Source organism: Nannospalax galili, unplaced genomic scaffold (assembly GCF_000622305.1).
Source record: "Nannospalax galili isolate Female #2095 unplaced genomic scaffold, S.galili_v1.0 scaffold707, whole genome shotgun sequence".
Taxonomy (NCBI): domain Eukaryota; kingdom Metazoa; phylum Chordata; class Mammalia; order Rodentia; family Spalacidae; genus Nannospalax; species Nannospalax galili.
The window spans coordinates 455,787-482,963 of NW_008356263.1; the positions used below are offsets into that span (position 1 = coordinate 455,787).

Below are 27,177 nucleotides of genomic sequence, written 5' to 3' on the forward strand. Positions count from 1 at the left end.
TAGTTCCTGTGAAAGGAATGGGTAATGGAAGGCCTGGCCTTGTCACCCTGCCTAAGTAGTTGCAGAAGATCTCTGCTTGAGATAAGTCTCAGAGAAACTGGCTGGGGACCAGAAAAAAGCCAGGTAGATCCAGAACTGCTCATGGGAAGGTTATGGGATCATAAGGACAGAATGAGAGGCCCTGGATGAGCCTTCCAGATGGTAGAATGACCTTAAGCCTCTGCCCCAGGCTCCATGCTCACTTGGGTCTTTTCTCAAAGGTCTTACGATAAAAGACCAAAAAGGACACAGTCCATGGGCTGTGTTACCAGTCCCAGTGTTGAGCAGATGGGGCAGGAGACTCTCTAGTTCTTCAGGTGGCCCTTTCATAACTGGCACCTATGGGCCTAGACAGTCTGGGAGTTCTTGCTGAAGGCATGGTGGTCACCTCAGGAGGCATGTTCCCTAGAAACACATCTTGAACAACAGGAATAGGTTGTTTATTTTGGAAGTGATTCTAGGAGACACTAAAAGAAGTATGAATATGGGCTGGGCATGGTGGCACATGCCTTTAATCCCAGCACTTGGGAGGCAGAGGCAAGTGGGTCTCTGTGAGTTCAAGGCCAGCCTGGTCTACATAGTGAGTTCCAGGCCAGCTGGGGCTGCAGGGAGATCCTGTCTCAAAAACACCAAAAAAAAAAAAAAAAAAAAAAAAAACAAGAGAGAAGGAAGAAGAGAAAGGAACAGGTCAAGAAAGGGTTTATACTCAAACCAGTACACACTGTGGGTCTGCTTATTAATCTAATTTGGAACTCCCAGGGTTCTCACCTGAGAGGCAAGAATAGCTAGGGTGTTAATTCCTTGCTCATCTGTTTATAAAACAGAGTAGGCTGTCTTGCTAGGGTAATAGGCCTGTTTGTTTTTAATGAGTGAATGGATAATAAAAGGTGGTCAGATAATTCCAACAAGATTCTTTTCCAACAGGTCAAACGCCACTTGGACCCCCTACCTGCAGGCTACTTTTACAATGGCACACAGTTTGTTAATTTCTTTGGTGACAAAACTGATTTTCACCCACGTATCCTTGGAAACAGTTTAGTCCTGTTTTTAATGTGAGACATGGGCAGAAAGGCTGGGACATACAAGCTTCTTTGTAAAAGTGGTTATCTGCTAGAGCCAGTATAATTAAGCCCCAGGATCAGACAGGGCTCTGCAATCCTGGGGGAAGGGCACAGGGACAGACCTCACAGGCACATGACCCATGTTGGCCTTTTTGTTTTTTCTTCTTCTTTTTTTTAATTTTTTATTTTTTTATTTTATTTTATGTGTATGCGTGTATTGCTTGCATGTAGGTAAGTTGCACCTGTGCCGTGCAATGCCTGTGGAGGTCAGAAGAGGCTGACCCTGGGACTGGAGTTACAGACAGTTGTAAGCTGCCCTGTGGGTGCTGGGATTCAAACCTGGGTCTTCTACAAGAACAACCAGTGTTCTTAACCGCTAAGCCATCTCTCCAACCCCTCTTTTTTTTTTTTAATTTATTGATTTGTGTGTGTGTGTATATTTCATACAGAACATCCCAAACAATCTTAATGAGCAGTCAATAATTACTCTGTGAGGTATTGTTTGAATACAGCATTGCTGACATCAATTCTGTAGTCTCCAGGGTCATGACATACAAGTTGGAAATGGCCTGGTTACAACAATCCATGGTGAGAGATAAGCTGGATGAAGTGCAAGACTAGGGAGCTTTGGTGGCGCACACCTTTAATCCCAGCACTGAGAGCCAGAGGCAGGCAGATCTCTATGAGTTCAAGGCCAGCCTGGTCTACATGGTGGGTTCCAGGCCAGCTGGAGCTACAGGGAGACCCTGTCTCAAAAAGACACACACACACACACACACACACAAAAAAAAAAAAAAAAAAAAAAAAAACTAGAGAGCGTCAATGTCCTAATGAAGCCCAAGGATTCGGTTCTAACACCTTCAGCATCTTTGTAGCTCTGATGCTGCCTGAGAGATACTTTGATATCCCATGCCTCACCTGCCCACAAGTCCTTCTGGGCCAAGCAAGCTCCCTTATTCTCCAGGCTCAGGCATTACCTCCTTAACCAGATGCCAGTCATGGACCAGTTCATGAATGATTATGTAGAAGAAGCCAACCGGGAGATCGAGAGGTACAATGAAGAGCTGGAACAGCAGGAATACCATGACCTCTTTGAGCAGAAGCCCTAGAGAAAGCTGAGACAAGACCCACTATATATGGATGAATGAATGGGTCTCCAACCCCAGCTCTCCTGAAGGCCCCTCTTAAAGGGACTGTCTCTGTCCTCCTTGATCTATGCTTGCCGGCTTAGTACATGTTGTCTTTATTCTCTGTTCTCTTGTGCAGCACTGAAAGGCATCACCTGCACCGCTAAGAGGGGTGGTACACGGGGGTGAGCAACTAGGACTGCCCTGTATGTGCTGGCAGTTCAGGCCCTCTGGGTCTCTGGTAAAAGAATCTCCCTTGGGCCACTGAGACACTGTGAGGGTGAAGGAGATACCTTTAGATTGCACAGTGGAACTGATAGGACTTAATTCCACCTAAGAGGACCTCTGGTTACCTAAGTAGTGGCCAGGCTGCGATCCATAGTGCCTTCTAAATGATGGCATCTCCCTTGTGGACTAAATGGAAGGAAGATATGATGCTTTCCAGAAATGTGAGGCTCTTGAGTTAATGGCAGCATTCCCCTGGGACTGGTCCTTAAGCTCTCCTGTGGCATCACTTGGTTCTCTAATTCAGGACCAAAAGCAAGCCTGCTGCCGAAGCCCCTAGCAGTGTCTCACCTCCCCGTCAAGGGGAGTATCCTACAACTGGTTAGTCTTGGTCCCAAGATCTGGTCATTTGGTGGGTTTTGGTATCTAGCACCCAGCTTCCCCATCCCCTGCCATGGAGGCGATACACTTTAGGAAACTTCCCCCAAACATTACTCCTTACCCTAGAGTTATTTATTTGGCTCCTGAGGACCAAGAATCTAAAAGAATCCTAATATCCAAATTAGAATTCCCTTCAGTGATTTTATTTTTGGTTTAACCATACAGAAGAGGTAAACTAATTTGTGTCCACCTTCATAATTAGTGTGGGGGACAATGTACTAGACACTAAAGGTGATGTCTACTAGGACTGAATGCCTCAGCTGATTGGACTGTAAATGTTTTCTGAATTTCGTGTACTTTTTGCATGCCTTAGGAAGAAGCACATAGGTCAAACCTGCATAGTATCCTGTAATGTAGAGAGGCTTTGAGAAGGGGCCCTGGCACAAAGAGCCAGGATGGAGCACATGTGATCCATGTGTTTGGTCACACAGAGTTTTGCAAGCAGGTAGCAAAGCAGTCATCAAGGGCTTGTCAGTAAAATATACATGTATTAGAAAAAAAATTTTGAAACCAAATGAACCAAACTACAAATACCATTGGATGAGAAATTTTGCATTAAGAAAAACTTGTGAGATTCTGACCCATATGCTCCAGTACTAGCTCTCAAAACCCCTGGTGACAAGGCCTCCTGTGAAGCTCAAGTCTGGGAACCCCTGACTTCTGGCTGGCCAGAGGCTGGGGCCCACAAAGGGCCTGCCTCTGCTTCAGAATCAATAACATAGATCTTAAGTGCAATTGATTAATAAGCAATGCATTATTGTAGCTTCCTTTATCTTTACCAAGCTCTTTTTAAAAACTAAAACTTGAGCAGCCTTAGAAAAGGGAAGGGGGTGGGGTTACAGGGTGGAACTACAGGACCATTTCATTTCCTGCAGGGATTGCTGTGAAATTGTCAGTGGAAGCTCTGGATGTCAGAGCTCTAGCCATTTCCTGGATGCCCTGGCCCTGGTAGTCCGGCTGCTGCACAAAAGAGTTTTTAAAGAGGGGTTGGAGCCCATGTGAAAGTGGGCCTTCCCACCACGTGGGGCTGTAGTACATGGTGAACTTGGTTTCTGACCACTGTCCATAGAAATGCTCTCTCACCGATCTGCCCTACCGTCCCCATTCCTCTCATAGAGGGAAAACTGATTACCTCAACTTGAATATTAAACTGTGATTGAAAAAAAAGGTAAAACATTAGGAAATATCAAAGCCAAAAAGGCAAAGCTAGCTGAAGCTCCTGTATAGACACTCCCCGGCCTGCTCGGGAGTGTGAAGGAGCACACTGGTGAAAGGGCATTCCTGGGCACACTTGCTGTGCCCCTGGCAAAGGGCACAGCAACTGCACTGTGAGCTCTTTGAGGACTGAGTTGGGATCATGCTTGTTCCCATACTGCTCCCTAGAACCCATGGGCCTCTTGACTTTTAACTGGCGTTTAATCAAATGTCTATTTGATTCCTCTGAGTCAGGGATTGGGGATCTTAGGCTGTCTCCAGAGGAAAAGCCATGACACTGTGTTTGAGCTTCTGACTTTAGAAGTGGATACCAGGGTCCCAGCAAAGATATAGGGGATCATTTCCCAGGGACAGGCAAAAGTCCTCCAGGAGTTTACATGCTTTCTCCACCTTTCCTGTTAGCAGCTTCAGTTTTTATCACCAGAGTGAATGTGATAGTGGTGAAGTCACTGAAGTTATGGGTTGTTTTGTTTTAATGTGGGATTTCCCCTTTTTGGTTGAAGGGGAGGAGGCAAAAATTAGAGGCAGACATGTTGGCCCTGCCAAGCCCTCAGGCTCTTGGACCTAAGGCTAGACAGTGGCCTGCCAGTCTGTGATCAAGAAAAATGTCCCTCCTAAATCCTGTTAGGATTTTGGAGAATTTTTGCACAGTAATAAGCTCTGAGTTGCTCTTTGGGCTTCTCAAAAGGGAAAAGTTCAACTCAAAGATTGTAAACTATTAAGTATTCCAGCCATGTTGCTGACTAGTTGGATAGTTGTACCTCAAACAGTAGGTGAGAAATGGTTTTCTCATTGTCCCAAGCGGTCAAATACTAATGACATAAAAGAGCTCACTTTGTGCCAAAATTCACTTTTATACTAGTTTTTCAATGCTTTAATATTTGTAACTTAAATTTTAAAATTCATATTTGCAAACACTACTGTAACTTCAGTGAAACTGAAATGTGTGGTTGAAGCTTTTTGCTTATTAATAGTATTTATTACACTACTTAACTCAGTAAATATATAAAAGTAGCCTTCAATTTATTTTTATATTATTTTATGTGTTTTTATCTGCAGTTGTGTATGTGAATTTACCTTGGAGATTAAGATGTAATGTTAAGGACCAATAAACTATCACTGAACAAGCAAGGCCTCTGTTGCTGCCTGTCCTGGAGACTGTCCCATAGTATTCCTGGGATGGGTTTGGAGAGGGCCACCCTGGGACTGGATACTTCTTTCAGCCTGGCTGGGATACCCCTAGGCTGGCACTGCTGTGAGAGAAGCACTTGAGGCTCACCCTTCCCAGTCCCCACAGCACCCACAGAGAATAAAATTTATACCAAGCCATCATCCACCCTGTCTTGCACAGGGGCACTTGAACCCCAGGAGCTGGAGAAAAGAGCTACTACCCTAAAGAAAAGCCAGCCCTCACACTGCCACCTGCCCACTTCCTCAGCACCTCCCTTTGTTATACTGCAGCACTCAGGATAGAATTCATGCTAGACAAGTGTTACACCACTGATCTACACCTGCAGTCCTTCACCCTCCTTTTTGTTTTGTTTTATGGTTTCTTTGAAATGGGTCCCAAAGACTTACATAGCCCAGGCTGACCTTGAATTTGCCATGTAGTAGAGGCTGGCCTTGACTCCTAATTTTCCTGTTTTAGCCTGTCCTCTTAAGTGCTACATTTACAGGCATGTGCCACCATACCTACTCACTCTCCTCTGACCATCTGGCAGGGCTTAGTTGGAACCATGCCTTTACAGGTTGATCAATTCCTTTTACAAGCTCCATGAGGTGGCCCTTCAATCTCACTTTATAAGTGGGCGTGACTGAGGCACCAAAAGATCAAGTAATTGGCACAAGTGGTATAGACACTAGCCTAGCCCGTTAAATCTAAGTGAGCCCTCTGGGGCCTTGGAATCACAAATTTTAAGAGGGAAGTTGGCCAGAGTACTCACAGCACTAGAGAAACAAGAATACATGAACTGGCATCTGGGTCTGAAGCTGGTGGTGCAGGCCTCTCATGGCTCACATCTACCCATTCTTATTACCTAACCCTGGAGCTGAGAAAGGGACAGCTGCCGGTGGGGAAAGGGGCTGATCAGGCAGGTGCACCACTCTGACAGCTTGGTCCATACAGCTCCTCCTTGTCACACTGGCAAAGGGTGTGCTTTGTGGGCAGCTTTGGGAACTGGCCCAAAGAGAAGATGCAGCTCTGAGGGCAGTCTTTCTAAGATGGGGATAATGGTGTCGGGTTTGGGAGTTTACAGGCCACACTACATGGAAGGAGGCTGATAAATGGGGTGACATCGGTCCCCCAAGCCTCCTATCTTGTAGACCGTGGACCTAAATTCTATGCTTGTTTTTCTTTTTTGTTTGTTTGTTTGAAGCAGGGTCTCCCTGAAACCCCAGCTGGCCTGGGATTCACTATGTAGATCAGGCTGGCCTTGAACTCACAGAGATCTGCCTGTCTCTGGGATTAAAGGTGTGCGCCACCACACCCAGAAATGCTTGTTTTTCTAACAAACCCCCAGGGTTTGGAGACAGACCTGTGAAGAATTGCCGGGCACAGCAAGTATCAAAGGGCTTTTTCCTCAGGCCAGCATTACATATCCTCAGCAAGCCATTTCTGAACTTTTCTATGAGATCAGATACCTGCTTGATTTTCATAGAATTGCCTTCTGGTAGTCTTTTTCTAGTACAAGTGATAGGAAACATTTCTTTTTCTTTCTTTCTTTCTTTTTTTTCATGTGTATGAGTGTTTTGCTTATATGTGTCTAAGTGTACCCATGTCATGCAGTGCCCACAAAAGGCCAGAAGAGGGCTCAGAGCTCCTGGAACTGGCGTTACAGTTGTTAGCTGCTGTGTAAGTTCTGGGAACTGAACCTCGGTTCTCATCAAGAGCAGCCAGTGCTCTTAACTGATAAACCATCTCTCCAGCCCCTGTGTTTTGTTTTTGCTGTTGGTCAGGGGAGAGGGTGGGTGGTTGACTGGTTGATTTTTGGTGCTTTTGAGACAGTCTCCTTGTAGCTCCAGCTGGCCTGGAACTCACTTATGTAGACCAGGCTGGCCTTGATCTACCACCACCCAGCCTAAGAATCATAGTTTTTTCATTGTGCTAATGATAATAGTGATTTTTGACCAAGAAAAGAAAAACTTTAAAAACATTCTAGAGCCAGGCATGGTAGTGCACACCTATAGTCTTAGCAATTTGGGTGGTGAAGGCAAAAAGGTCAAGGCTAGCCTTGACTACAAAGTGAGTTTGAGGCAAGTTCAGGTTACATGAACATATGTCCTAAAATTTTTATGGGTTGGGGGCTGGAGAGATTGCTCAGTGGTTAGGAGCACTTGGCTGCTCTTGTAGTGGGCCCTGGTTTGGTTCTCAGCACTCATGTGACAGCTAATAACCATTGGTAACTCCGGGTCCAGGGGATCTGACACCCCCCTCTGGCCACAACAGGCAGTGCATGCACATGGGGCACTGTGCTGGATGGCTTTAGTTGTCAACTTGACACACCTGGGTAGAGGGAGCCTCAACTGGGAAACTGCCTTCATTGGACTGGATTATGGCCATGTCTGTGGGGTATTTTCTTGATTTTTGAATGATGTAGGAGGGCCCAGACCACTGTGGATAGTACCACCCTTGGGCAGTTTATCTTGTACTGTATAAGAAAGCAGGCTAAGCATGGGCCAGGGGAGCAAGCCAGTAAGCAGCACTCTTCCATGGCCTGTGCTTCAGCTCCTGCCTCCAGGTTCCTGTCCTGAGTTCCTACCTTGGGCTCCCTCAGTGATGAACTGTGACCCAGGAGATATAAGATAAAATAAACCCTTTCTGAAAGAAGGAGCTCAAGAGAGGTGGAATCATAGGTGACTGGTATTATCAAGGGAGAAATGGGGAAAATGGGGGCAGGGTTAGACAGTGAGAGAGGAGAGATAAATGTTTAGCTAGTTTTTAAAAACCAGAAGGAGGGGCTGGAGAGATGGCTCAGCAGTTAAGAGCACTGACTGCTCTTGCAGAGGACTTGGGTTCGATTTCCAGCACCCACATGGTGGCTACGAACCGTCCTTAACTCCAGTTCCAGGGGAATCTGAAGCCCTCTTCTGACCTCCGCAGCATTGCATGACATAGGTGCACTCACATACATGCAGGTGATACACTCATACACATAAAATTAAAAAGAAAAAAAAGGAACCATTTTAGTCCAACAACCTACTGACAAATTACACATACATCATCTCTACGTGAGTCCATGTGTATAGCTAAAGGCTACATAATAAAAAACAGTGCCAGACGGGAGATACCTTCCTTTGAGTTGTTGGCCAGGGTGGTCCAAGAGACTGCCAAAATTACTCAGGCTATTGCCACAGCCCCTGATGGTCTTACCGTTGAAGGTAAGACCCTACTGCTGAGGACAGAACATACATTGGACACAGGATTTGGAACAATAGAGCTGCAACTGACTTGTAACCACTTCCCCCTGAAGGCAGCTCTCAGCTTTGGAGAGCGCTATGAAGGTGCCAAGGGAAAACATCAATCGATGGTCCAACACCAGCTTCAAGACCAAATAACCACATCAATGGCCAGCACAGCATACATCATTGGTGCAGTAGTGGCATTCTTATCTTGGGGTAATCAACAGCTACCTAATTTGACTAAACACCCACTCAAAGGGAGGAAACTCAAGTGTGGTAATGTAAACATAACCTACTACATGGCTGGAGTGGCCAGAGATCTTAGAGAAAACCCGAAGACTGTCACATCGCTAGACTAATGGGATTTCTTACTATGTGCAAAATATGTATCCTTATATTCACAAACAAATATCCCAGTCACCACACATCAAAGAAGCTCATTTTGTACCAATCAGAGACTATTACCAAGTACCACTACTGGTCACACACAGACATTGTGTATGAACTGCCCAGGCCTAAGGAACACATCTACAATGCAACCTCTACACCTAAGGCTCCTGGAACATAGAACAGGGATGAAGAAAACACTAATGAATCTTCCAATTCTCAATAATGAAGCTCCCTCATATAGCAGAGGGCCAGGAACACAAAAGGTCAGAAATAGCCAAAGTATAGAGATCAAGAGTCTGCTGAATAATAGTCCTTGGACAGGATCCTGTCATTAAACTTCACCCACCCAAGGCTCAGGGACTATTGAGGAAAGGGGAGTGGGGTGGAAAGACTGTAAGAGCCAGGGAGGAGGTGCATGACCAGATGGAAACGAGAGTCCTATAGGCTCCTGGGAACCTGCTCATACGATTCTATGGCAATGGTGTCAGCATACACAAGTCCCATGCAAACTCGGGCAGATAATAACCCAGCATAGAACTGGGGAAATGAACAGCAGACCTTATTTGAAGGAATGTTGGCAAGTGATCACTGCTAGATGAAGAAGAGCTGATCTTCCTAAAACAAGAGACTAGATTCAGTGGATGGACTTGCACTGGGGAATGGCTGGGAACACTGACAACCCAGTGGGTCTTAACAGGGATGACAAGTATATGGGCTCCAGTGGCGGGGGGGGCTATAGGAAGGTGCAAATGGGGACAGGGTATAAAGATGATTAAGATTGTAGGGGCTGGAGAAATAGCTCAGCAGTTAAGAACACTGGTTGTTCTTGAGGAAGACCCGGGTTCGAATCCCAGCACCCACGTGGCAGCTAACAACTGTCCGTAACTCCAGTTCCAGGGGATCCGACAGCCTCTTCTGTCCTCCGCAGGCATCGCACGACACAGGCACACTTACCTACATGCAGGCAATATACTCATACACATAAAATAAATAATAAGTAAAATATTTTTTTAAAAAGAGGATTAAGATTGTTTGAGCTTGGGGTCTGGAGAGATGGCTTAGCAGTTAACACTGGCTGTTCTTGCAGAAGACCCAGGTTCGAATCCCACCCACATGGCAGCTAACAACTGTCCAGAACTCCAGTTCCAGGGGATCCAACAGCCTCTTCTGTCCTCTGTGGGCATTGCATGACACGGGTGCACTTACCTACATGCAGGCAATACACACATACATATAAAATAAAACTAATAAAATATTTTTTAAAAGATTATTGGAGCTGTTCTGTGTGAAATACACAAAAAATTCAATTAAATAAAATAAACCCTTTTCTCCCCCAAGTTGGAATTGTTCAGAGTGTTCACAGTAATGGAGAAACAATTGAGAACATGCACTTACATGCAAGACATTCATACACATAAGTTATAAATAAATTTTTTTTAATTCTATGGGTGGGGAGATGGCTCAGTCTGATGACTTCAGTTCAATCCCAAAACTCACACTGAAAAAGAATCTGGGCCAGGTGTGGTGGCACATGCCTTTAGTCCCAGCATGGAGGCAGAGGCAGGCAGATCTCTGTGAGTTCAAGGCCAGCCTGGTCTACATAGTGAGTTCCAGGACAGCTGAGGCTACAGGGAGACCCTGTCTCAAAAAGACCAAAAATAAATAAATAATAAATAAATAAATAAATAAATAAATAAATAAAAAGATGGACGTATATCTCAATCACAGAGCTACCTACCATAACCAAGGGTCACAGCTTTACATGGAGAGGCAGAGACAGACAAATCCCTGAGGTTCACTGGCCAGCCAGCCTAGCCTACTTGGCAAGTAACAGGGTGGTGGCTTTGTCTATAAAAAAAAAGGATGGCACCCGAACACAACCCAAGGTTGTCGTCTGGCCTGCAAACACAACAAAACAATTTCTCAAGCTGGGGGTGCAGAGTGTAGCATGCAGGAAGCCCTGGGTTCCAACCTCAGCACTGCATAAACTGGGCATGGTGGTACACACTTGTAATCCCAACACTCAGGGGAGATGGAGGCAGGCAGATTAGGGTTTCAGGGTCATCCCTCAGCAACATAAGTTTTTGAGGCTAACAGGGCTCCTGTCTCAAAAAGAAAAAAAATTCTCCATTAAAATAATCCACCACCCCACAAATTGAGAAAAGCCCACTACTATGTACTACCTTTGTGTGCCCAGAGGAACCTGTATCCCAGAAGGGACTGTTTGAAAAGTCTTATTTGTCCCCTTAAAATGGACTGCCTGGGGGGTGGGGGGAGCCTACTGCTTCAGGTTGGTGGAGGTAAGAAGTGGACAGCACAGAGCCATTTTGCAGGAACAATTGATGACAAGACAAATGATTAATTAGACAGAGCCAAGGGGATGACTTGGAGGTCAAAGTGGAAAAAGCCAAAGTGGAAAAAATCATAACATTCTGAAAAATTCCAAAATTGTTTCATTCCCCAAAAATTTGAAGAAAAATAAATTTGTTTATCCACAAATTACTCTTTTGTTCCCTCCCAGGCCTTTGATCAATTTAAAACAAAATTTGCATATGAGTCAAAGATTTCAAATTAATGAGTATTAATGAGTATCTGCAAAAGAAGCAGCTAACCCAACAGTCTGAATGTACATCTGTTTTATCCTACAGCTACTACCGCAGTTCCTGTATCAGTGAAGAATTTAATTTTGCATTTTTAAGAAATTCTACGTCTGAAACTTCATGCCTGGATGAATGTACAAATAATAGAAATAAGGACAACAGGAAAAGGAAAAACAGCTTGATAAGAAAAACAGTTTCAGTCTGAGACTAAACCTTCATGGAATTTTCTAGCTAAAAAGACTCCATTTCTGTTGGCTGGGGAGATGACTCAGTGGGTAAAGTGCTTGCCATGAAAATATATGAGAGCCTGAGTTCCATTCCTTGTACCCATGTGAAAAAAAAAGGTAGATATACATACACTTGTAATCCCAATTTTGGGGAGGTGGAGTCAGACAGACCCCTGGGGCTGCCTGTCAGCCAGCCTAGGCTTACAGGCGAGCTCCAAGTACTAGTGAGAGACCCTGTCTCAAAAGACAAGGTAGCCAGAAGTAATGATCCACACCTTTAAATCCCAGCACTCAAGAGGCCAATCTCTGAGCCTGAGGCCAGCCTAGTCCACACAGACTTCCAAGCCAGCCAAGGCTACATAGTGAGACCCTGTCTTAGGGGAAGAAAAAAAAAAAAAAAGGATGGGGGGACAGCACCTGAGGACAGCACCCTCACTGGGTTACCTCTGGCCTCTACACATGTCCAAACCGCCCCCACACGCACATAAATACCTCCATGTCAATATCTTTTTTAAATTTTTTATGTGTACGAGTGTATTGCCTGCATGTATGTGAGTGCACCCGTGTCGTGCAGTGCCACAGAAGTCAGAAGAGGGCTTCACATTCCCCTGGAACTGGAGTTAAGGACAGTTCACAGCTGCCATGTGGGTGTTGGGAATCAAACCCAGGTCCTCTGCAAGAGCAGTCAGTGCTCTTAACTGCTGAGCCATCGCTCCAGCCCCCTCAACATCTTTTTTGTTACTATTGAGACAGGGTCTGGCTGTAGCCCCAGCTGGCCTGGAACTCGATACATAGACAAGGCTGGCCTCCATCTCACAGAGATCTGCCTGCCTCAGCCTCTGCTCCTGCCTCTGTCTCTGCCTCCTGAGTGCTGGGATTAAAGGTGTGCACCACCACACAGCTGGCTTCAAATTCTTTGTGTTAGAGGGTGACTCTGAACTTCTTTCTGATCCTCCTGCCTCAGCCTCCCAAGTGCTAGGATTATAGGCATGAGACATCAAAACAAGGAAAAAAGGACTCAATGTCTTTGTTTTTTAAAAATATTTTATTATTTTTATGTGTATGAGTATATTGCCTGCATGTATGTAAGTGTGCCTGTGTTGTGCAATGCCCACAGAGGTCAGAAGAGGGCATTGGATACCCTGGAACTGGAGTTATAGACAGTTTGCCATCATGCAGGTGCTGGAGACTGATCCCAAGTCCTCTGCCAGTGCCATCTTTCTAACCCCAATGTCTTTGTTTTGGGGGTGTATGCTTGTATATTTGGGTATAGAAACAAGGTCTCTCATGAATTTGAAGCTCACTAGTTAGCTAGACTGGCTGGCCAGCAAGCCCCAAGGATCCTCCTGTCTCCACCTCCCATACTCTGTGTCTGGGATAATTTTTTATCTCACTTTTTTTTTTTTTTTTTCCTTGAGACACGGTTTCCCTGTAGCTGGCCTGGAACTCAATATGTAGACCAGGCTGGCCTGGAACTCACAGAGATCCACCTGCCTCCTGAGTGCTGGGATTAAAGGTATGTACCACCACACCCTGTCCAAGCAACTGGCTTTTTATGTGGATACTAGGGACATGAACTCAGGTCCTCATGCTTGCATGGCAAGCAGTTTACTTACATCTAGCTCCTCAGCTCCTCCATGTCTTTGTTTTATAGATGAAAATTATCCCAGACACAGAGTATGGGTGTCTTTGCCAAAGGGGTTGCTGGAGACTGGATCTCATGTCACCCAGGCTAGCTTCAAACTTGCTAGGTCTTGAACTCTTAGCCTCCTGCCACAGCATGCATGTCATCAGAGGACAACTTTGTGGAGTCACTTCTCTGCTTCCACATTCAATGGGTTCCAGAGATTGAACTCATGTCACCAGGCTTTCATGGCAAGTGCCTTTACCAACTGAGCCATCTTGAAGGCCTATTTTTAAAAAAATTAATTACATTCCTTTTGTATGTGTCTGTGTATGACCACATGTGGAGGACAATTTATGAGAGTCAGCTCCTTCATTCCACATGGGTCCAGGGGATCAAACTCAGGTTGTCAAACTTGGTAGCAGTAAGTGCCTGCACTTGGTGAGTCATCTTGCCAGCCCCATCCCCCCTTTTAATGGTTTGGTTTTTAAATGTGATACTATACAGTTGCTTCTTACCCCAGACTCTAATCAAAGATAAACTAAAGCAAAGGGGCAGACAGAGCTGAAGGCACTTGGAAAGGCATTAGACATTGTGTAATCCAGTGAAATTAGAGGCCTTGATGCAGGGAATGAGAGGGGGTATACCTGTATCTGGGTCCCTCTGCCTGCCTGCTCCTGTGCACAGCCAAAGGAGGAGAGGCAGGAAGGGGCATCTGTATTTGCCCTCAGCCTCTGATCTACACAGTACAGGTGGCAAATGGGGGACAGAAGGAAACAGTTTCTGATACACAGCACTGGAGGTTGAGGCAGAAAGGGGTCAGGGTCAATTCCTCTGAGACAGAAGGGTGCGGGGGGTGGGGGGTAACGGCTCGGGTGCCTAGAGGTTTTCTCTGAGCTCTTTCCCCAGTAAGGAGGGGCTTGGGAGAGTTGCTCCTTCCATCACCAGAATCTTCCTGGAACTGGAGAGGTGGGCCAGACCAAGTATTCAGGAGCTGCTAGGAGGCAGATGGATTCACAGGTAAGAGAGGTGGGGTAAAAGGAGGGTAGAGCCCCAGTTTCTGCCATCCTGCCTTGCTCCATGGGGAAGTCGTTTCAGGTTCCCTCAACCTCTACCCTGCAACCCATGCGTCTGTATAGGACTGAAACTAGCTAGAAGATACATAGAAGGATGACCTGCTGCCTCCCCTCCCAGAGCCTGCTCCCCCAAAAAGAAGCATGCGGCTATCCCTGAATCAGAGTTTGCTTGTAACAGGACAACCTGGAATAGCGCGCATGTGAGGGAGAAGGGAGTTCGGGGCTTGTGTTTAACCTCGAGGTCTTCCATCGCCAAAAGGGCCCTCCACAGCTTTCATTCCTAATGCCGGGTAACTCTTACGACGCGTCTGTTGGCATCTCCCGGAACACTCCAAACGCATGCGCCTTTTGCCTAGTGCTCCCTCTTTTGACCGCGGGGCGGTAGTGAGAACTTCCCTGCTGTCGCTGCCGGTTCTCTCCTGTGGCTAGGACGTGGAGGGGCTGGAGGATAGGGCTTTCTTGGGCGTGTGTTCCTGGGTCTGCGGAATCACTGCGAAGCCACCGAAGGGCAGACATGGGAGTTTGTCGAACGGGCTGAACTCACCAGAATTCCGCTCTGCCCACTCCCCATAGCTGTCTACCAGCCAGCACTCGGTGCGGAGACCCAGCTCCCGCCTAACCCCGGGGAGGCGTTGGCGGAAAGGCGAGACGGGCGGGGCCCAGGCAGCAGGAATGCAGGAGGCTCGCCGCCCGCGGGCGTGGCCGGGCCGGGCCCACAGCACAGATGGGGCGGAGACCCGCCGTGCTTTTAAATCGGTGGGGTGGAGTCCGGCGGCTCCGGGAGTCCCTCGAGGCTGTTCCCAGAACCTTCGCAGCCCCGCCCGGCCCTCACCTGCGTTCGGAGCGTACGTCGCGAGTGAGCGCAACCCGGCCCGCGAAGCTGCCTCCCGCGCGTCTAGTGCAGAGCGGCATTAGGACCCGGCAAGGTTCGGGGGTGTGTCGCCGCCTCCCGCCGCTGCCAGCCGGGAACCGTCCGGTACCGGGTGAGAACTCCGAGCGCGGGCTCGGCCGGCAGACGTGCTCCCTCCAGCCGCGCAGCGCGTGCTGGCCCGGGCCGGGGGCGGGGGCGGAAGGGTTCGCGGCCTGGGGTCGGCCGGGCAAGCCGGAGTCCCAGCGAGTGCGCGAATCTTGTGGAGGTCCGCGGACACCGAGGGCATCGCGGGTGACTGACCTGCACTTTCCGTCGTGACTCCTTGAACAAAGGATGTGTAACGAAGAGGCGGAGAGCGCTCCGAAGGGGGCAGGCGGACTGGGGGTTCGGAGCTCTTCCGAGCCGGGAACGCGCCCCTGGGAGTCGCGTCCTTCTAGAGCTGGGTTCGTCCGGCCGCTCACCTGCTCGTGAGGCGCGGCCCCTCCCAGCACCCCTTCCTACCTCCCGCGGCCTCCCAACTGCCGCTGCCTCGGTTCCCGGCGCTTACAACCGCATCCTGCCCCAGGGTCTGCGAGTGTGACCGCGGCCCTTCCTGTGCGTCCTTCCTCGCACAGCGCGCCTCCGACATCCAGGTTGTGCCGCACCTCCAACCCTTCCAGGGTTCGGCACACCCAGGCTCCGCCCTTTGTCCTTAGCCCGAGACCTTGGAGACCCCCGGGGGGAAACGATTGTTAGGTCGCTCCCCAGGGACCCCTGGCTCCTGAGAAGGTGGGGAGAACTGCGCCGTGTGGGGCATTGATGCATTTATGACCCCCCAGGACAGATCTGAGCAGAGGTGTGCTATATACAGAGGACTCAGGCCCAAGAGCCATGCTTGGCAGGGCCGGAGTGAGGAAGAGACTAATTCTAGTCCCTTCCGGAACTCCAGAGCTGGATTCAGCACCTTGGGTTTTGCTAGGTGTTGTTAATAATTTGGTGGGGAAATGATCTGAGAAAAGCCCCTCCCTCTCCTTGCATACCTGGGCAGCCTCTAGCAGATGTACTAGAGAATTTAATTTAATACTTAAAGTTAAGACTGGGCCTAGAGAGATGGCTCAGCAGTTTAGAGCACTATCGGCTCTTGGAGAGGTCCTGCTTCAATTCCCAGCACCCACATGGTGGCTAATAACCGTCCTTAATAACAACAGTTCCAGGGGGAATCCGATGCCCTCTACAGCCCTCCGAGGGCATTGCAGGACACGGGTACACAGGAATACATGCAGGCAAAACACTTTACTCATGAAATAAAAGATTTAAAAAATAAGATTAAGACTGGCCTCCCCAGGTTCTGCAGAGGCCCCGCAGTACTCTGACCCCCGCCTCTCTTTTTGTCCCAAGGTGGCCTAGTATGTGTTCTGAGAGGATAAGAAGGAATCAGCAGGGATGGGGTGGATTGAGTTGAAGAGGGCACAGGAGACTGTCCAAGGCTGGTCTGTTGGGCTGGTGACAATTCTTTGGCTTTCCTTGTAGAAAACTTGGGTTGGCCATGTCACAGAATGGATACCTTGAGGATTCCAGTGAGTACTTCTCAGGTGTGTATATACAAAGCCCCTTGGTTAGAAATCCTGGGGAACTTAGCCCATGTTCCCACACCCCATGGCACTGGCCTCATGCTGGTGCTGGAGTGGTTTAGCTCCTGCTGCTCTGGAGACTGTGTGACATGTTGGGGAAGCAGCTGATGAAGCTGGCCAATGGCAGGTGACTTGGAGTGCTTCAAGGGCAGGTGGCTATCAGCACTGCTTGCTGTTTTCTCCTGTGGTTTACTGTTCCAGGGCCCTGGGTATCTGGCCAGGCTTAGACCACATGCTGTGCATGCCCCTCAGCCCTCATCCAGCTCTGGAGAGAGAGGCTACAGTTTTCCTGCTTCAACTGCTCTACTTCCTCTATTTCTGGCTCCATGTTTGTTTTATTTTGTTTTGTTTGACACAAGGTGTCATGTAGATAGGCTAGCCTGGAACTCCCTAGTAGCCAAGTATGACTTGAACTTCTGATTCTCCTGCCTCCACCTTCCAAGTGTTGAGATCACAAGCCTGCACCACTTATAGCGTGCTGAAGATAGAACTCAGAGTTTATGCATGTTAGTCAAACACTACCATCTGAGCTATATCCCCAGCCCTTCCATGTTGTTAGTGGGACAGTGTTCAGACATACCGATGATGTGCTTTTACCCAGGTCCCCAGGATGAGAGGGCTTTGTGTGATAGACTTTTTTGCTGGCAGCTTAGCTTTGTGGCTGTGTTATAGCATGGCACCACAGGAGCCCTGCAAAGACCTAGGGGATCTGAGAGCTAAGGCTAAGAAAAGGTAGAGCCCTGGTAGGGAAGAAAATAGGGGGTCATGTGAAGAGCAGTGTTGGGGATGCTGGGAATGGTAGTAGGTGCTGAGAGTGGTTGCTGGAGGAAGGAAGCAAGTGGATTTTTTTATGAGACAGGGTCTCATGCAGCTCAGGCTGGTGATCTTGAACTTCCAATTCTCTTGCTTCTACCTCCTGAGTACTTGGATTGCAGATAGGCTTGTGCCACTCTATACCTTCTTATTCCCCCAGCCCAAGTAGTTTTAAATAAGGCAGGCCAGAATTAAGGAAGGTGTTTGCTACGACTTCTACAGTAGAAGCAGGGGAAAATCTTTCGGCTCAATAGTTCTCTAGGCTCTGGATGCAGGGCAGGCCGGGAGCTGGGGGCTACCAGGTGCTGAACACAGGATATTAAGGTACAAAGCCTGGGATGTACAGAGGACACTGGAGGACAAGAGTTGAAGTGAGTCTGGGTGAGTCACTGCCTGGCAGGTGTAGGTGTGCTACTGACCTTTCCCTGGGCAGACATTAATGGGGTCTGGAAATGCCTATGAATGAGGAGCTATTAGAGAGAGTCTGAAAGAGGTTCTGGTTGAGCCAGATAACAGATAGGACTATATAGGAAGAGGGTTCCAAATAAACCTAAAGGCTCTGGAGGGAGAGACACTCTTGGCTGGCTTATAGGACAGGAATGGGACTGCTTAGGGCTCTGTCTGGCCTGAGGAGAGATGGAAAGGAGTCTGGCTGAGCCTGAGATACCGATAACAGGCTAGTTCAAGCTGAGATTTTTAGTGAGCTATAGGAAGAAACACTTGCATGTTATATGGAAGCCTTCCTATAAGAGGAGACCTGAACCAAGTGTGGTGGTGCACACCTTTAGTCCCAGCACTTGGGAGGCAGAGGCAGGTGGATCTCTGTGAGTTCAAGGCCAGCCTGGTCTACATAGTGAGTTCCAGGCCAGCAGGGGCTACAGGGAGACCCTGTCTCAAAAAGACACACACACACACGCACACATTAAAAAAAAAAAAAAAGGACCTGGGAGGGGTAGCAGGCTCTGTGCTCTATCGGAGCTGCTGCACCTTGGGAGCAGGGCTGGGAGGAGGCCTTCCATCTCCTGCCTCTGTTTCTCAGGTTCTTTTGCCTCCTGGGTCTTGTATAACCACTGGACTAAATCTCTGCCTTGATGCTCTGCCCTGGACCCCATCTGCCTTCCCTGGGAAGAGGGCTCCTGTGCAAACAAGGCAGCAGAGGAGGTGGGGGGCATTTGGCTATGCAGCGACTTCACTTTTCCTGGGGTTCCCCAGCCTGGGGACTCTAGAAGACAGAAGCTAAGCAGTTTAGATTGTTTTGTTTTTTGTTTTTCCACATTTTGATTTTTTGAGATAAGGTCACATTGTAGCTCAGGCTAGCAGTCTTCCTGCCCCAGCCTTCCAGGTATTGGGCTTGGCAAGTATGACTAGCATGCACAGCTCCCCCCAACCCCCCCGCCATAGGGTCTTACTTGTAGCCCAAGCTGGCTTCAAACTGGATCTTCCTGTCTCAGCCATCTGAGTGCTGAGTTTTAGGCATACACTTACCTGCACTATTGTCCAGTCTGTGGAACTGACATACTGTTTTCATACTGAATTATTAGAAAGTACTAAGCCCTGGGTCTCACAACTGAAACCAGTACAGAAAGTTGCTGGGCAGGGGACTCCAGCTCTGTATGCCAGCTGCCACACTCAGAGTGGGTCCAGGTTGGACCAGAAATTCTGCTTTAGGGGGCCACTCAGAGTGTAGCCAAAAGGGACAGCCCAGGAGTGCAAGTTCTTTGTGCTTATAGCTCCTCCTCCTGGTGTTCTGGTGTACGGCCTGACAGCCGGGCCTTCTCGTTGACAGCTGCATCTCTGGGATACTTCAAGAATGACATGGATGGTACCCATGAGGTTCGGGAAGACAGCCTTGGGGATGAGGCATTTGACACAGTCAACTCGTCCATTGTGTCTGGCGAAAGCATTCGTTTTTTTGTCAATGTCAACCTTGAAGTGCAGCCTTCCAAATCTGGTATGGAGACTGCAGTGGGGACCCCGGGGCTGGCAGACCTGGCCCTGCTCTACCAAGGAACCCTGAAGAAATAGGGCAACATGCTGAATTCTCCTCCCTTTCTTCTAGACATTGAAGCTGCAACTGGTGGCTGTGTGCTCCTGCACACCTCCCGCAAGGTGAGGCCTGTCCTGCAGGGCTTTGTTGGTCTCCAACCAGGGTTAAAGGGGACTAATTCTCTTATATCTCCCATACTGTTCCCCTCTCCCCATGCTCCCAAGCATTCCTAAACAGGGGACTTAGGCTAACCCAAGCCTGGACCTTCCCTCCTGGAAAGGAGCCATGGGTCCTGGTGGACAGGGGCACCCAGAGATCATCATGGGGGGCAGGAGGTGAGCAGTGACAATGGCCTCATTCAGAGGCACGTGTGGTTCTGTACCTGGGGTCCCTACAGTACTTGAAGTTAAAGAACTTTGAGGAAGAGGTCCGTGCACACCGGGATCTGGATGGCTTCCTGGCACAGGCCAGCATCATTCTGAATGAGACAGCCACCTCTCTGGATGATGTGCTGCGAACTATGTTAAACCGCTTTGCCCAGGACCCCAACCATACAGAGCCTGACTGTGACTTGGACCTGTTCATGGCCAAGGTCTTTACAGATGCTGGGGCCCCCATGGAGAGTAAAGGTGAGGCCCTCTCCCTGCACTGACACATTCGGCATGGCTAGACCAGCTGACACTCCTCTTTCTTCCACCCTTAGTCCACCTGCTGTCAGATACCATCCAAGGGGTCACTGCCACTGTCAGAGGGGTGCAGTACCAACAGTCATGGCTCTGCATCACGTGAGTCTCCATCCTACAGCCACTTATCCTGAAGCTAGGTGGCATGTGCCTGCAGAGGCCACACAGCTGTGGTGACACATCCGATTTGTCTCTGTTTTCTCCCTGGTAATGGAGGTCACTAGAGGTCAAAGTTCGGGTTCCGCTGGGTGGCGAGAGGCTCAGCTTCCAGGGTAGCAGCGACCTTTGCACTCTCTTGTCCTGACCAGCTGTACCATGAAGGCCCTACAGAAGCGGCACGTGTGCATCAGCCGCCTAGTTCGCCCTCAGAACTGGGGGGAAAACTCCTGTGAAGTTCGCTTTGTCATCCTGGTGCTGGCCCCACCCAAGATGGTGAGTTTGGGTCCTGGGTGCTGTGTGGGGAAGGGTCCCAGGCTGCTCTGTCCTCTCCTTGAGAACATCTCTGCAGTCCTCCTTACACCCACTCTTCCTCTCTTCTGGATGAGTTAACAAAAATATTATTGCTAAGTCCCTGTGGCATCCAAATTACCCTGGAAATTGTCCAAAAGGTTGGCTTTCCAATAGAAAAGAAATGCTTTTTATAATTACTGCTTGAGGCGACTGGAGGTGTAGGTTGGTGGCAAGGCATGTGCTCTATATGCACAAGGCCCTGAATGTAGTTCCCTTGCACCAAAATCTCCGTATGACTACTATGATTCAAACTTTGGGGCCTTTCTTTGGCTTGCTTCCTCATCAACCCTCCTCCTTTGTGATGTGCTGGCCTAGGATCTATATTCCTTGGGCCATGCCACATCGGATCAAGGACACTTTGCTTTGTGGGGCTGAAACTGGTACAGTTTGGGAGTTTTCCCAATAAGGAAAAAGGTTTTAAAATCCTGAAAAGGAAAAACTTCCTGAATATGGAATTGTGAGGTCCCCCGTCTCAAAGCTTTAATATATAACCTTTCATTAGCTACTTTTTGTTTTTGTTTTTCTCTCGGTGCTGGGAATGGAGTGTAGTGCCCTCATGTGCAAGCATGGCAGGGTAAGGACTCTACCACTGAGCCACACTCCTGCCTTCCATTAGTTCCTTTTTGTTGGTTGGTCGGATGGTTTTCTGAGACAGGGTTTCACTATGTAACTCTTGCTGACCTGGAAATTACCATGTAAACCAGGCTGGCCTTGAACTCATGGAGATCTGCCTGCCTCTGCCTCCCTAGTGCTGAGATTAAAGGACTATGCCACCTCGCCTATCCCATTTGTTATTGAGACAGTCTCATGTAGCCCAGGCTAGCTTTGGTTCTTATCCTCCTATCTTCCACGTGCTAGGATTCCAGGTCTTTGTTGCCATCCCATTTTCATTAGCTTTTTGTTGATTCTGCCCTGCCTCAGGTGCAGGCTCCCTCCTCTAGATTTCTCTAAGTAGCCAGGGGTAAGGGGAATGTCCCTGCCAGAAGTTTTAGAGGCATGGTGCATGTAGTGTTTCTGTGCTAGGGAGAGAGAAGGGCACTTCATGGGTTATAGGGAATGGCAGCTGGCAGAGTGACCTGAACAGTAGAAAGAGCCTAAAAGCTGAGTGTCCACATTGGTGTATTGAGACAACCAATACCCAACAGAGTTCCTTCTCAGTAACACAAGCTCTAGGCATAGAAGACTTTTGATCTGAGTATAATAAAGGGGCCTCTCAGGAGACTGGGCAAGGGAGTAAGCAGGATTCATGTGTAAGCTGTAACAAATACCTGAGAAAATCAACTTATAAGAGGAAAGATATATTTTGGCTCAAGGTTTCAGCGAGTTTAGTCCATGGTTGGCTGGCTCCATTGCTTTGGCCTGAGGTGTGGCAGAACACTGTGTTGGAGAGGGCTCAATGGAACAGGGCTGCTCACCTTATAGCAGCCAGGAAGCGGAAAGGGACGGAGAAGCTGGGGGCATGGCTCAGTGGCAGTAGGCTTACATACATGAGGTACTGGATTTGCTCACTGGCATTCCACATCCAAAAATGGGAGAAGAATCCTGGGATATACCCTTCCAAGAAGTACCTCCCAGTGAGTTCCTCCCTTAGAACAGGCCCATCTATTTCCACTGCCTCCCAGTAATGCCAAGAAATTATAACTCCATCAGTATATGAATCCATTAATTAGGTCAGAACTTTCAAAATTCAGTTACTTCTCCATGATTAGACCCACCAACTGGGGATCAAGGCTTCAACATATGAGCCTTTTGGGGGACATTACATATCTAACCCATAACAGTTGACCATGGCCAGGTAAGAGAAGGTCTGATGGGCCTGTATTTCAAAGGCAGATAAGCCAGCAGACAGTGCAGATACCATTGACAGGATGTGACTAGGCACATGTTTTGTTCCATTATGGTTTCATGTCAGTGATCAAACATTTTTCTTGCTTAGGACAAAGCTAAGAAAAATACCAAGCCAGGCATGGTGGCTCATGCCTGTAATCCCAACACTCAGGAAGGCGAGGTAGGAATATTGCCATGAGTCCTAGACCAGCCTGGGCTACAGAATGAGACCCTGTCTCCAACAAACAAAAAAAGAAAGAAAAAAATACTAGATCTGTTTCAGTTCTGGGGATCTGCTGACTTTGTGGAAACTGGCAAGACGCATTAATGTCTGAACTGTAGGGACTAAAATCCACCAGCTGGTTATAAGGAGAGCATGCACCACTTGTCTGAAGTGCCTGTGCTTGGCAGAGACAGGACTTCTCTGCTCTACAGGAGCAGCAGGTACACCCATTCCATCCTCTGTCCCCAGAAAAGCACCAAAACAGCAATGGAGGTGGCACGCACGTTCGCCACCATGTTCTCAGATATCACTTTCCGCCAGAAGCTCCTAAAGACCCGCACAGAGGAAGAATTCAAGGAGGCTTTGGTGCATCAGAGACAGCTGCTCACCATGATGATGCCAAGAGCCAAGGGACACAGCATGAGCTCTCTCCACACTCACAGACACCCTCAGGTAGACAAGGGGTTGGCGTGGTCAGAGGGGCAGGGCCAGCCAGAGCTAACAAGTACTGTCTGTCTCCCCAGCCCCCGAAGTACAAGGACTTTGTCCCTTTTGGGAAAGGCATCTGGGGGGACATCATGCGCAGGTTTCCTGTGTACCCACTAGACTTCACTGATGGTATGTGGCCCACACAGAGCTTGACCTTTCAGCCAGGAGACCATGTGTGCCTGTCCTGCATCTGCAACAATGCTCACTGTCCCCCTTCCTAGGCATTATCGGGAAAGGCAAGACTGTGGGCAAATACATCACCACCACTCTCTTCCTCTACTTCGCCTGCCTGCTGCCAACCATCGCTTTTGGGTCCCTCAATGATGAGAACACAAATGGGGTCATTGGTGAGGGGCTGGGAGAGGTAGGGATGTGCCAGGCAGGGCCCTGGGCTGTGGTGCCCTCTGACCTTCCTACCTCCACAGATGTGCAGAAGACCATAGCTGGGCAGAGCATTGGAGGCCTCTTGTATGCACTCTTTTCGGGGCAGCCACTGGTGATCCTGCTGACAACCGCACCCCTGGCCATCTACATCCAGGGTGCAGTGGGGGTTGAAGTGGGATACAGTGCCCAAGGTCCTGGAGCCCAGCCCTGCCCAGCCCTGACTGCCCATCCTGCCCTGCTGCTTGCAGTGATCCAGGTCATCTGTGATGACTACAACCTAGACTTCAAATCCTTCTATGCATGGACGGGCCTGTGGAACAGTTTCTTCCTCACACTTTATGCATTCCTCAACCTCAGCCTGCTTATGAATCTCTTCAAGAGGTGACTGGTTCTGATCTGCAGGGAACCTTGAGCCTAGGGATCTGGCTCAGCATTATGCTAAGGCTCTGTAACTCTGGGATACACAGGGTATTCCCCAAAAGGCTGAAGTGGTTCCATGGGGGAGCTTTCATGGGGGTGGTCCATGCAGGAACTCAGGAAAGTCTCGGCTAACAGCCCTCCATCCCTACATGAGGCACACCACCTCTTTGCAGGTCGACAGAAGAGATCATTGCCCTCTTCATTTCCATCACATTTGTGCTGGATGCTGTCAAGGGCATAGTCAAAAGTGAGTACACAGCTGCCAAGCTAAGGTTGTCCCTCTCATGGTCAAAGATGCTGTAGGAGCTGTGGCTGCCACACGGCAGCAGTCCCATGTGCTCCTGGAGAGTAACAGGGCTTCCCCAAGGCAGAGGCATGAAGCCAGTCATAATGGGGTATCAGAAGTACAACAAGGACAGTAGCAGGCTTAGACCATAGATGGGCAAGTGGTGGTTCCCGGTTGCCGGAAAAGTGCAGAGCACTCCCTTATTCATTCCTCCTTCTATCCTTAGAGGGTCTCTCTTCCTTCGTGGTCCCCTCCCTTTCCCTTCACCCCATCACCCTTGAGGGCCCCTTGATCCTATATCCAGAAGGAAGCTAGGCTCCAACCTACCAGATCCCAAATGCTTAGGCCTGTTGACCTGTCCACAGTCTTCTGGAAGTTCTACTATGGTCACCACTACTACACAAAAAGGACTTCATCCTTGACAAGCCTGTTGGGCATTGGCACCAGCTCCAACACCAGCTTCCACACTGCCCTCAACACCAGCCTCCTGGCCAGCCCCATAGAACTGGCCACAGCCAGCAGCCCCAACAGCATACACTCGGGCCAGGCAACTGCAGTACTCAGCCTCCTTATCATGCTGGGCACACTCTGGCTGGGCTACACCCTCTACCAGTTCAAGAAAAGGTGAGGGGAAGCCTTTGATCTGGGAGGCAGAGGCAGGAGGATCTCAAGTCCAAGGCCAGGCTACATAGCAAGACCCTATTGCAAGATCTCAAAAGAAGTGAGGGGGCTTGGGTGGTGGTAAGGGCCAACTAGCCCCTAGGTCATGCTGATACACCCATCATCCCCAGCCCCTACTTGCACCCATGTGTCCGAGAGACCCTCTCTGACTGTGCCCTGCCCATCGCTGTGCTGTCTTTCTCCCTCATCAGTTCGTATGGCTTCCAGGAAATTGAAAGTGAGTTGGGACTGGAGGGTGACTTGGGAGTGGCATGGGCTTGCTCCCTGGGGACTGGGGACCAAGCAGAAGCTTGTCTCATATTGCAGTGAGCAAGTTCCGCTACAACCCCAGCGAGAACCTCTTCGAAGTGGCACAGGTGCACTTGCTGTCCCTCAAGGCTATTGGCAGTGCCATGGGCCTTGGCTTCCTCCTCTCCTTGCTCTTCTTCATTGAGCAGAACCTGGTGGCTGCCCTCGTCAATGCACCAGAAAACAGGTACTGAGGGCTGGGAGAGGGTGAGGTGAGTGCCCAGCCTGCCAACAGGCTTCTGTTCATGTGTGTCCATCTGCTGCAGGCTGGTGAAGGGCACTGCCTACCACTGGGACCTCCTGCTACTTGCCGTCATCAATACAGGGCTGTCTCTATTCGGGTTACCCTGGATCCATGCTGCCTACCCCCACTCCCCCCTGCATGTGCGAGCACTGGCCTTAGTGGAGGAACGTGTAGAGAATGGGCACATTTATGAGACGTGAGTAAAAGCGGGCCCTGAAGTCTTAGGGTAAGAGCAAAGGGGACCTGGAGGTGAGAGGGGGATCTCAGTCCATGTGTGACCTAGGGAAGGATGTGGCTTAGGGCCCAGAAGCAGTGCAGCCCTGGACCCTGTGGCCTGAGGAGGCACATGGCTCTTTGCTCTGGGCCCCCATAGGATCGTGAATGTGAAGGAGACGCGGCTGACCTCACTGGGTGCCAGCATCCTGGTGGGCCTCTCCCTGCTGCTGCTGCCCTTCCCCCTGCAGTGGATCCCCAAGCCTGTGCTCTATGGGCTCTTCCTCTACATCGCACTCACCTCCTTGGATGGAAACCAGCTCTTCTCACGTGTAGCCCTGCTGCTTAAGGAGCAGGTGGGTGCCTGGGCCAAGGGGGGCAGGTATGGGAACATGGCCATCCCTGACCACCTCTCGTTTCCACTGCCCACAGACATCATACCCACCCACGCACTACATCCGGAGAGTGCCCCAGAGGAAGATCCACTATTTCACAGGCCTGCAGGTTCTGCAGCTGCTGCTGCTCTGTGCCTTTGGCATGAGCTCCTTGCCATACATGAAGATGGTCTTCCCCCTCATCATGATTGCGATGATCCCTATCCGGTATGACCAGCATGTGGGCTGTGGTCAGGAGGGCCCAGCTGGTTCAGTGGGTGCCTGCTCTCTTCTCTACTGTTCACCACTCATTTGTCTTGCCTCTCCCTCTACTCTGCAGCTACAACCTGCTACCCCGAATCATTGAAGCCAAGTACTTGGACGTGATGGATGCCGAGCACAGGCCCTGACCTGTGGCACCCTCCCCATTTTTTCAGGCCTGCACTGTGGCAGTGTAGGGGGAGGTCTGAGTGTCCTGGTTGTGGTTCTGTGCTGTCCTCATTGCTGACCCATGGGCTGAAAGCCCCTGAGTATTAGATGGTGTGTGCTCGCTTCTCTCGCCATTAACCTTTAGCTTTGGGTCAGGAATATTGCCCAGGGGGGAATAAGGGTGGCTTTTCGGGGTTTGGGATTTAGCTCAGTGGTAGAGTGCTTCCCTAGCAAGCACAACTGGGTTCGGTCTTTAGCTCAGAAAAAAAAAAGGGGTGGATTTTCTTTTGATAAAAGAGTTGATGCCCAGGAAACCATTTCCTTGATTGTGTAAGGAATTCAGTGTGTGTGCATGAGAGAATAAAGGCCCTGCTCCTGTGCTTCAGTGTACCATGTCTATCCTTGCTACGTTTCCTAGTTTG

The 27,177-nt window shown here is 49.2% G+C and overlaps 2 protein-coding genes across 9 annotated transcripts in view; both read left to right on the forward strand.

The window, feature by feature from the left end:
• The window catches only part of CUNH20orf194 (chromosome unknown C20orf194 homolog), a 257,297-nt gene extending 245,601 nt beyond the window's left edge, over positions 1 to 11,696 (forward strand). For 2 of the 3 annotated variants that reach the window (XM_029556874.1, XM_008854459.3), the window contains 2 exons: positions 964 to 1,057; positions 2,097 to 4,043. In XM_029556874.1, coding sequence (XP_029412734.1) covers positions 964 to 1,057; positions 2,097 to 2,209 — 207 coding nt within the window. In that variant the 3' untranslated portion in view covers positions 2,210 to 4,043. Of the gene's footprint in view, positions 1 to 963; positions 1,058 to 2,096; positions 4,044 to 11,544 lie in introns of those variants that run through there. The other variant, XM_029556875.1, reaches the window with a different exon arrangement.
• Positions 11,697 to 15,149: 3,453 nt separating this feature from the next.
• Slc4a11 (solute carrier family 4 member 11) lies at positions 15,150 to 27,145 on the forward strand. Of its 6 annotated transcripts, XM_029556872.1 has the most exons (20): positions 15,164 to 15,406; positions 16,804 to 16,865; positions 19,504 to 19,668; positions 19,777 to 19,826; positions 20,102 to 20,333; positions 20,408 to 20,489; positions 20,696 to 20,819; positions 23,197 to 23,400; positions 23,472 to 23,565; positions 23,658 to 23,783; positions 23,862 to 23,975; positions 24,069 to 24,201; positions 24,414 to 24,487; positions 24,892 to 25,150; positions 25,318 to 25,424; positions 25,514 to 25,682; positions 25,762 to 25,935; positions 26,113 to 26,308; positions 26,385 to 26,554; positions 26,667 to 27,145. In XM_029556872.1, the coding sequence occupies exons 2-20, from the start codon at positions 16,820 to 16,822 to the stop codon at positions 26,734 to 26,736; spliced, it is 2,589 nt and encodes an 862-aa protein (XP_029412732.1). In that variant the 5' UTR covers positions 15,164 to 15,406; positions 16,804 to 16,819; the 3' UTR covers positions 26,737 to 27,145. The 6 variants fall into 6 exon arrangements, with proteins under 6 accessions (XP_029412731.1, XP_029412728.1, XP_029412732.1 ...); XM_029556871.1 differs by having other exon boundaries at positions 15,150 to 15,406; positions 23,862 to 24,201; positions 25,399 to 25,424; XM_029556868.1 differs by having other exon boundaries at positions 15,157 to 15,406; positions 23,862 to 24,201.
• The last annotated feature ends 32 nt before the right edge of the window (positions 27,146 to 27,177 follow it).